Source organism: Amyelois transitella, chromosome W (assembly GCF_032362555.1).
Source record: "Amyelois transitella isolate CPQ chromosome W, ilAmyTran1.1, whole genome shotgun sequence".
Taxonomy (NCBI): domain Eukaryota; kingdom Metazoa; phylum Arthropoda; class Insecta; order Lepidoptera; family Pyralidae; genus Amyelois; species Amyelois transitella.
In genome coordinates this window covers 2,760,178-2,771,471 of record NC_083536.1, presented here as the reverse complement: position 1 = coordinate 2,771,471, position 11,294 = coordinate 2,760,178, and the positions used below count along the sequence as shown (strand labels likewise).

The window sequence follows — 11,294 nt, the reverse complement described above, 5'->3', positions numbered from 1 at the left end:
AGCGTTCGAGCGAGTGTTTTTGGAAGGTATTGGATGTATCTTTGTTTATCCCTATTTCTGATCCTCGTGTTGGGGGTAGCCCATCCTCCCTCTGGCGGTATTACTTCAACGGGGGAATCTAATGGGGAACTATCACTGGGCAGTTCAGTGGGCGATGAATTATTGTCATTATAGGTCTTTTTAAAGGTCACCAACCTGGGTGTTCGTATCATCGTCGTATTTTTAAAAGTAAATTTGTAAAAGTTGTATAATTTGTAAAAAGAAGAAAGTAAAGATAAAGGGATAAAATTGTAAGGTCAAGGGTTAAAAAACATTTAAAATATTATTTACATGGGGCCTGGAAGGCGTTGTCATGAGACTGAGATAGTCCTCCTGATGAATTTTATTTTGTCTTCGGCGTGGCACTTCACGGGCACGTGTACAAATCCGCGAAAATCCTCTTGATCCAGTCCAGCCAAGGAAGCTGTTACAGTCCAGGTCACTATTTATTGGATCACAAACACGCACAGACACAAATTTTTTATTTTTCCGAATTTAAAAAAATTTTTTGCTCTATTTTACTTCGAATTTACGCGGAGCGCTCAGGAACACGTCCGCACTCAACGCGTGCTCGAAGCAGACTGATCAAGATACGTTCTAGACATGTGTCGTTCCGGACCGTAATAGTTCTCGGAACTATGTCCGGAGGTGGAACGATATCGGTCCAATCCAAACTGATTGGTTTAGTCGGTCCACAGTTCCTAACATATCCGCGACCAAATATGAGGGCGCCGCCGTGCCGCCACCGCGCTGCCGCAAAATAGTAATCACACACTTCATTAATTTCGTAATATTCTTAGATACTTATGTAACTATTCAATGTTATTTAAAGTAAAAATTGACTCCAAACACTCATTTGTAGATTGTAAAATAATTTACTTTTGGTTGTCAGTCCTAAGCCTGCCAAGTATGAAGGTAAATCAATTGATGTGAAGTACATTACATAGGTGCTATGGCTATGGTAATATTATGTCGTGTCAAGTCATGTGTGTTATCTATTTAAAACATATGGAAATACGACGACGACTATCGTCGTCGTCGTCGTAGTTCCATATCCAGTTCGTGGGTAAGTAACGCGCCCTGCATTGAAAATTTTAGCGGAACTAGATAGTTCCGCGAACATGATAACGGAACTAGTTCCACAGTTCCGATGAACCGTTCCAGGTTCAATCCGATCCTGAACATGATTGGCACATGTCTATCTCTCACCCTTTCCGCCGCCTCTTTGCGGAGCATGACGCTCTCCGCAAAGGTCTGCACTGCTGTCCACGACCTCTCGCTGTCGACCATCTGTCTCACGACAGCCGGCAGGGAAAGGTCGTCCCCCACAGTAGATGTTTATTGGGAATTCTGGGACACTTTTGTGTCCCAGAATTCCCAATAAGATCACACACCGAACACACTTTTTACACATGATTCATTCTAACCATCAAACATTATTTTGTTGTACTTTCCTGATTCCTGTTCTACCAACAAGATTTTACATGTTAAATTATAAAACGTGTTTATTCGTTAAACCTAAATTCATTTCGCTCAAATTCGTTGAATACTGCAGACGAGTTTAAGCATATGCTAATAATTTGAAATGAAATTTGTGAAACAAAAAGACTCACTAAAATTAGATTGTATTTGTCCTGCTTCATCACAAGAACCAAAACGACACGGAAACCTTCTGCCGAACACAATACGTTGTATCGTTTGTGGTCCATCAAATTGTGGAAAAACTCAACTTAGTAATAAGTTTATTGTTACATACAGATGGTCCGCGATTTTGTAACTTATATGTTTATTCAAAATCTTTATATCAAGCAAAATACTTATTTTTAGAGAAAGTTATGAACATGGTTTCTGGTACAACCTTTCATAAATACAATCACAATTGTGAAATTTTGAGTCCTCACGAAGCGCTACCTGATTCTATTATAATATTTGATGATGTAGCTTGCGAAAATCAGAACAGCATTAGAGATTATTTTGCTATGGGTCGACATAAGAAAATTGATTGTTTTTATATTAATCAAACATATACAAAAATACCTAAACAACTAGTGAGAGACAATTCCAATTTGATTGTATTATTCAAACAAGATGACATTAATTTGAAACATGTTTATGATGAGCATGTTGGGTCTGATATGTCATGGAATCAATTTCGTGAAATGTGTTCAAAAGTTTGGAAAAAGCCTTTTAGTTATCTTGTTATTAATAAGGATTGTGATAAAAACAAAGGATGTTATAGGTCAGCATTTGACACTTTTATAGTTTTAGATTAACATACTTAATACAATGTAGTGATAATGTAGGGTCACTTTAAAGTGTGATCTGCGACTGAACACAATATCAAGCAGTAAAATGGAAAAAACATTTAAAAAACAAATAGTTAAGTCAGCAGCAGCTGTTAAAAGAAAAGTGGGGATGATTAACGATACAAAAAACGTAAATAATATGGCACTGGAGAAAATTTTCAAACCTATTGTTGATCCGCTTAATTTGATAGCCAATAAAAATAATGACAAGTGGGTTGAGAATGAAAATAATTACATCACCTCTGTTGGGAAAAAATGTAAAAATGAAAGTATATCGTCTTATTCATCCAATGAAGAATCGAATGACACTGTTTCTGAAAGAGACTTTCCTAATAATTACAACAAAACTTTAATTTCCACACCTCCTGAAGATCATAATGTCAGTGAAGGTTCGTTCAAATCTATTGCGTCTTCTCCAGATAATCGTCAAACTTTGTCGTGGTCTACATCATCAGAAGTAATGGATGCTATACCTTTTGGAGTTAGGCGGGGAAAACTAATGCTTGGCAATATTCGTGTTTTCGATAATGATAACATTCTGAAAATAGGAACTCGAATTTTAAAGAAGACAGATGGTTTACGAGAGTTACTATTTAAAAGGAAACCTGATCTAGAAAAAGTCAGAGAGGAGGACTTGCAAAATTATAAATTGTTACTAATTGATACTAATGCACATCGACGTAATTATGAGTCATCTAAACCTATAAACAGTAACAAAGGTTTTAAATACATTAATGTCATTAAGCCTTTATTTAAATTTTCAAAAAATATGACTTCAAGTGTAGAAAGTCTCCCTCAAGGAAAAGGTATTCCACTTCTGAAAAAAGTAAAAAAATATACTGATTATGTTTATTGGGATGATCCCAACGAACTGGTAGAACGATTAAAATTGTTGTTAGGATCACGAGCGGCTGGCAATAGTGGTGTAGATAATGAAATTATTGCAGTCATAGAAGAATTACGAGAAGCTGGAATTATAAATATAGAACATAAACAGCTATCGCCACAGAAAATGACCAGTATTATTCGAGATCTCTAATCATCTAGACAGCAATGAATGTAGATAAGTTCGGTCATCACGTCCATAAACGTTTGCGATTATTGGAATTTATCGACACTTTAAACGATACATTGGTGAAAACTGATGCTGGACACTATGATTTGAAAACATCTAAATTAAAAGGTCTTTCATCTCCAAATGAAGCCGATGAAGCAGTGAACAAAGCATACGTCGATAATATACTACAAGAGTTAAGAAAAGAAATAAGAGTGGTTAATGATAATATACAAGTATATTTAAAAAAAGTGCCGTGTGGTTCTCGGCACCAATAAAAAAAAGAATAGGACCACTCCATCTCTTTCCCATGGATGTTGTAAAAGGCGACTAAGGGATAGGCTTATAAACTTGGGATTCTTCTTTTAGGCGATGGGCTAGCAACCCGTCACTATTTGAATCTCAATTCTATCATTAAGCCAAACAGCTGAACGTGGCCTATCAGTCTTTTCAAGACTGTTGGCTCTGTCTACCCCGTAAGGGATAAAGACGTGATCATATGTATGTATGTATGTATATTTAAAAAAATTGGAAAAAGCTACATCAGACCGTTTGTCAAAATCGTTTTATACAAAACAAGAAATAGATAATTTGATTGAACTTAAATTGAACCAACACAATGAGCAAAAAAAACATAGTGGATGAAATTCATAAAGCAGCAAGAAGAAATTTTCCTCGTCGATTTACAATTATAAAAGGAATAGACGACTTATGGCAAGCTGATCTTATGGATTTTCAGAAATATTCTTATTTTAACAAAGGATATAAATATGTTTTAGTTGTAATAGATACTTTTACAAAATATGTGTGGACATATCCTATAAAATCAAAAAACAAAAAATGTGTGACAAAAGCAATGTTTGAAATTTTATCTCGTTCAAAACGAAAACCTATAAATTTACAAACTGATTTAGGCAAAGAATTTTATAATGATGCTTTTAATAAATTGTGTAAGAAATATGACATTAATCATTATTCCACTTACTCCACTAAAAAAGCTTCTATTGTGGAAAGAGTTATTCGTACAATAAAATATAATCTTTACAAAATTTTTAGTTTGTATGGTTGTTATAAATGGTTAGGACCAAATTTAAATTCCGTTGTAGAAAAATATAACAATACTACTCACCGTACTACTAAATTTAAACCTGTCGACGTAAATAAAGTAAACCAGATAGATGTTAGATGTAACATATTGCGTGCACAAAAACGAGTTTTATATCGCAAACCTAAGTTCCAGGTTGGTGATAGTGTTCGGATAAGTAAATTTAAAGGTGATTTCTATAAAGGATACACTCCCAACTGGTCGACAGAAATATTCGTTATTGTCAAGGTAAATGATACGAATCCACCAACATACCTATTAGAAGACAAACATAAACAGAAAATTTTGGGAGCTTTTTATGAATATGAATTACAAAAAACGAAATTTCCAGAACTTTATCTTATTGAAAAAGTTATTAAACGAAAAGGTAATAAACTTTATGTAAAGTGGTTAGGTTTATGTGAAAAAGAAAATAGTTGGGTGGACAAGAATGCATTACTATTGTAATATAAAGTGAGCGTCATAATAAATATCTTCATTTTAAGAATATCTATGAAGAAGGGAAGAGGTATTTTAAATAACGTCAATAATAATTTACCTTTCGAACTACATATTCCTGGATATCAGTTTTGTGGACCAGGTACTAAACTTCAAAAACGATTATTGAGAGGTGACCGAGGTATAAATAAATTGGATGAAGCTTGTATGTACCACGATATTGCATACAATAATAAGGATTTAAACATTCGACATAAAGCAGATTTAGACCTTTTGAATATGGCTAAGAAGAGAATAAAATCGAAGAGTGCTGGAAAAGGAGAAAAATTGGCTTCATGGATTGTAAAAAATGCAATGAAAGCAAAACTCAAAGCTGGCGCTGGAGTTCGTTCATTTATGAAAGTAGTGAAAAATATACAATCTAAGCTTAAAAATATTAAATCAAAGGACAAGCGTTCAACTATAAACTATGCATATGCAACCGCAAAAAGACTATTTTCTAAAAATAACGGATCACGTACACGTTTACCACGATGTACATTCAGTCAGAAAAGTATCGGGAATGGATTATTTATTTATGGTTCCAAATTCAAATTTTTGTTTTTTTTTTTGTTGTTGTTAGATTGGCACAACTGTTTTCCATTTTGGCGCGGAGTTTGAGTTGCATCTGTTGTTTACATTAAATACAGTGCCATTTTTAGTTATATCATATCTAGTGTGTATTGCTAATTTCATAATGGATAAAAACATCGAACAAAGAGTTTGTCTTAAATTTTGCATTGCCAATGGAATATCGTGTTCGGAGTCACTGAAAATGTTACAGAAGGCTTACGGTGAATCGACTTTATCAAAAACTCGTGCTTATGAGTGGTACAAAGCGTTCAAAAGCGGTCGAGATGTGATGGAAGATTTGCCTCGCTCTGGTAGGCCATCAACGTCTGCAACTGAAGTTAACATCGCAAAAGTGAAGGAAATAATGACTGAAAATCCTCATTCAACTTTGAGAGAGATAGCCACCGAACTTTCTGTATCTCACGAGTCGATCCGTACCATTTTAACTAATAATTTGGGTATGAAACATGTTGCCGCTCGGCTAGTCCCAAAAGACCTGAATTTTTTTCAAAAACTCAATCGCATGAGAGTCGCTGAGGACATGCTAGAACGAGTCAATTCCGACCCAACATTCATGAAACGCATTGTTACTGGTGACGAGACGTGGGTTTACGAGTTTGACATGCAAACTAGTCAACAAGCTTCGGAGTGGCGCCTTCCAACTGAACCGAAACCGAAAAAACCACGCCAAAGTCGTTCAAAAGTCAAAGTCATGTTGACTGTTTTCTTTGACTATCGCGGTGTTGTGCACTCGGAATTCTTGCCGGAAGGTCAAACGGTAAATAAGGAATATTATTTGAGTGTTATGCGGCGTTTAAGAGAGCAAATCCGACGAAAAAGGCCAGATTTGTGGAAAGAAAATTCTTGGATTTTGCACCATGATAATGCACCTTCGCACAAGGCCATCATTGTGAACGAATTTTTAACCAAACACTCAACAAATACCATCGAGCAACCACCATATTCACCAGATATGGCTCCAGCCGACTTTTTTCTTTTTCCTAAACTCAAATTACCACTTCGTGGCACCCGTTTTCAATCGGTAGAAGACATAAAAGAGAATTCGCGGCGAGAACTGACCTCAATTCCGGAAACAGCGTTTAAAAAATGTTTTGATGATTGGATTATTCGTTGGCGTAAGTGTATCGTTTCTAAAGGAGCATATTTTGAAGGTGATAAAATAAATTTGGATGAATAACAAACAGTTTGTGTATTATTGATCTTTTCCTGCTACTTTCTTGACAGAGTAGTATACCCATTCCTAAATGCGGAGGCTTTTTACCGCTCATTCCCATCTTTGCCGGTCTGTCAGCTTTAGGTTCACTTGCTGGTGGCGCGGCAGGTATAGCAAAGGCTGTTAATGATTACAAAGTAGCTCAGAAAAACTTTGAAGAGTCTAAACGACATAACAAGATGATGGAATCTGTTGCTTTAGGAAAGGCTTTGTATATAAAACCATATAAAAAGGGAGCAGGATTATATCTAAGTCCTTCAAAAAACTGAAAAAGCGGCTACCCAGACGAGCACTAACCAATTTAGATATAATGGAACATCCTATTGATATTCCTTACTTTCGCGGAGTGTATATGAGAGATACTCTTCCTCGGAAACCAAAAAAAATTGAGTGTGCTATATTAAATTTAGATAGTTCTGACAATCCTGGAACACATTGGGTAGCCTACGTTAAATATATTAATTACTGTGAATATTTTGATAGTTTTGGTGATTTAAAACCACCATTGGAACTAGTAAATTATTTAAGTCCATTAACTATAAATTATAATTATTTGCAATATCAATCTTATGGTACTATAAACTGTGGACACCTTTGTTTAAAGTTTTTAAAAGAATTTTGGAAACATCATTTGTATAAATAATATAATAAAAATATATTTGTATCAGTATAATAATGTCTTTCACTGTGTCAATAACAGGCAGAGGAGAATTTTTAACAACTAACTATTCCCCTACATTACAACTGAATGGAGAGTACGAATGTGGGCTTTTGTATTTTTCTACATTTAATTCTATACCTAACATAGACGCAAAAAATAACAAATTTTACTATGGAAAAGATGAAGTTATTGAACTTCCTGAAGGATCGTATGAGTTTCAAGATATTTGTGATTATCTGAAAAGTAATATAAAGAATGCAGCGTTGAAATTGAGTTGTAATAATAATACGTTAAAAACAAGAATTTTTTGTTCCAAAGATGTACACTTTAATAAAAATAATTCAATCGGAAAAATATTAGGATTTAATAGAGAATCAATCAAAGCTAATATAAGTGCAGAATCTCAGCATCCTGTCAGCATTTTAGCTACAACTATCGTACGCATCGAATGTGATGTTATCAGCGGATCATTTGTAAACGGAAAAGCAAGCCATATTATTTATGAATTTGTGCCTAACGTACCCCCTGGTTACAGAATTATTGAAATACCTAAGAATTTAATTTACTTTCCTGTCAATCAGAGCTCAATAAATTCACTCAATATAAGGTTGTTAGACGCAGAAAACAAGCAAATTAACTTACGCGGTGAAGAAGTTCAGTTGTATTTGCACTTTAAACCAAAATGTTAAATTTTCATAAAAACACCTTCACTCCTATAAAAAGACTCAGTCCTAAAGGATCACCTCACAAAGAAACATCGCTGCGAATTAAAAAAAAACTAACAAAGAAAAATAAAGACTTTTTAAGGCTACTAGGTTTGTTAATATGAACATTTTAAATATATGCCAACCAGCGTCTTACGACAATAGCATAGAAAGTTTTGAATATCATTCGTACAAGCCTTATGTTTCAAGTTCTAACAAAAATGATGAAATACGGATACCGATTAATCAACAAGACTTGTATGTGTTGCCTGCACTCAGCTGTTTGTATATTGAGGGCAGAGTCGATGTGTATAAACAAAATAACGCTAGCAAAGAAAAAGTGCCGAGTGTGCATTTCGTAAACAACCCTGTACTATTTCTATTTCAAGATATAAGATATGAACTAAATGGGATAGAAATAGATAAGGTTAAAAATGCAGGTATTACCACAACAATTAAATTTTATCTTTCACTAGCTTTCCGCCCGCGGCTTCGCCCACGTGTAATTCGGTTATATATAGCGTTTTTTAATGATCTTAATATTATGTTTTAAGTAAATTATATAAATATTTATTTTATTCAAATAGAGAGTAAAATAAGTTAAATAAGTCAAGTTAAAAGTTAATGAATCAAACGAATAATAATTTCAAATAGACATGTGTCGTTCCGGACCGTAATAGTTCTCGGAACTATGTCCGGAGGTGGAACGATATCGGTCCAATCCAAACTGATTGGTTTAGTCGGTCCACAGTTCCTAACATATCCGCGACCAAATATGAGGGCGCCGCCGTGCCGCCACCGCGCTGCCGCAAAATAGTAATCACACACTTCATTAATTTCGTAATATTCTTAGATACTTATGTAACTATTCAATGTTATTTAAAGTAACAATTGACTCCAAACACTCATTTGTAGATTGTAAAATAATTTACTTTTGGTTGTCAGTCCTAAGCCTGCCAAGTATGAAGGTAAATCAATTGATGTGAAGTACATTACATAGGTGCTATGGCTATGGTAATATTATGTCGTGTCAAGTCATGTGTGTTATCTATTTAAAACATATGGAAATACGACGACGACTGTCGTCGTCGTCGTCGTAGTTCCATATCCAGTTCGTGGGTAAGTAACGCGCCCTGCATTGAAAATTTTAGCGGAACTAGATAGTTCCGCTAAAATTTTCAATGCAGGGCTAGGGCTTCCCACTCCGACCTTTCCCTCCACACCCTCCATGTATATCTGCTTAGTCAACCTGTTTTCATTCAATCCTCTCCACATGACCGAACCATCTCAACATACCCTTTTCTATTCCTGTAACTTCATCTTCTTTCACATCACAACATTCCCTTATCACGCTGTTCCTTATCCGGTCACTCAATTTCACACCCAACATACTCCTTAACGCTCTCATTTCCACTGCATTTATTCTGCTTTCGTGCTTCTTTTGCCATACCCAACTTTCACTCCCATACATTAATGTCAGGAGTGGGAATGGGATCAATTGATCCCTTTAACATTTCATGCTGTCGTGAACAGTCTATAACAAATAACGGAGCTATGTCTCTAAATTCTTTTAATCCCATCAACGGCTCCGCTCGGCGACTATGATAAGACTGATGAAATCTTGCGTATTGTCCATATATTAATGAATATCGGTTGTTTGAGAAACTAATATTTAAACCTTCATACGGATAATATTGAGTGAATTTATTGAGCTCTGATTGACAGGAAAGTAAATTAAATTCTTAGGTATTTGAATAATTCTGTAACCAGGGGGTACGTTAGGCACAAATTCATAAATAATATGGCTTGCTTTTCCGTTTACAAATGATCCGCTGATAACATCACATTCGATGCGTACGATAGTTGTTGCTAAAATGCTGACAGGATGTTAAGATTCTGTACTTATATTAGCTTTGATTGATTCTCTTTTAAATCCTAATATTTTTCCGATTGAATTATTTAAAGTGTACATCTTTGGAACAAAAAATTCTTGTTTTTAACGTATTATTATTACAACCCAATTTCAACGCTGCATTCTTTATGTTACGTTTCAGATAATCACAAATATCTTTAAACTCATACGATCCTTCAGAAATCTTTTCCATAGCAAAATTTGTTATTTTTTGCGTCTATGTTAGGTATAGAATTCAATGTAGAAAAATACAAAAGCCCACATTCGTACTCTCCATTCAGTTGTAATGTAGGGTGTGGCTACCAGCATACTTACCATCAAGTACCAACATACTTACCAACAAGCTTACCTTACCGAATAACAAGAACAACAGTTACCTTCACAATATTTACCATTAAATTACCAAAACATTACCAGGATATAACAGATATAATACATATATATATAAGAGATGAATAAAACAAATCAAGCACTTTAATATCATGCCGACTTCGTTGCCCAGAAACCAGAAGAAGCTAGTTCTGAAAAGAACTGTTTGTGAGCGCGTGCACATTGACATGCCACACATCGTGCATCAGCAGTTCTTCCAGGCAGCATCAGCATCTTCACACGCCAATTGTTCACACTGCATTATTGTCCATCGGATCTCCGTCCGAAACAACACAAGTCAAGAGTTCGACGCGCACACTGCACTTCGCGAGAGCATCACGAGCGCGACCTCACGCCGCAAGTTCAAATTCACACTGAGGCGGGGACGACGTGTAGTCTTCCCAAACTCCATTGTGTAGGAGTTGGAGCGAACGGTCAGGGTTTTTGACCCTCTTCGTTGGCTTCTTCGCTGCCTACAGCTGTAGGCAGGTCAATGGAGCGGCCGTGGCGGCCTGGGTCCTCTTCTTCTTCTGTCTTCTGGGAGTTCCCATCGGCGGCGGCGTCATCACTGGGCGACGACGTCTGCCGCAAGGCAGCGAGGTGAGGGCTTCACGCGACGGTCCGGAGGGCGGGCGTGGAGTGGCGCGATGCCGCGCAGGTGTCCGTGTGCTGATGCGTCCGCCCTCTCGAACATCTTCGTGGCCAGCCTGGCCACAAAGTCGTCAAGGCCCTCCCATTTCAGGTCCCTGAGGATCGTCGAGTTCCTCACGTACCGCGGGGCGCCGACGACTGCTCTGAGACTGAGGTTCTCCTGGGCTCTGAGTCTTCTTCTGTTGGTCTCAGAGCAGTAGGCGTACCAC

General features: G+C 36.3%; 1 protein-coding gene across 1 annotated transcript; it reads left to right on the top strand.

Moving 5' to 3' along the window:
* The first annotated feature begins 2,391 nt into the window (after window positions 1-2,391).
* LOC132904060 (uncharacterized) lies at window positions 2,392-3,384 on the top strand. Its single transcript, XM_060953990.1, has one exon. The coding sequence runs from the start codon at window positions 2,392-2,394 to the stop codon at window positions 3,382-3,384; it is 993 nt and encodes a 330-aa protein (XP_060809973.1).
* The last annotated feature ends 7,910 nt before the right edge of the window (window positions 3,385-11,294 follow it).

Coding starts and splice junctions, on each gene's coding strand:
- LOC132904060 (XM_060953990.1), top strand. CDS start 2,392: ATGGAAAAAACATTTAAAAAACAAATAGTTAAGTCAGCAGCAGCTGTT.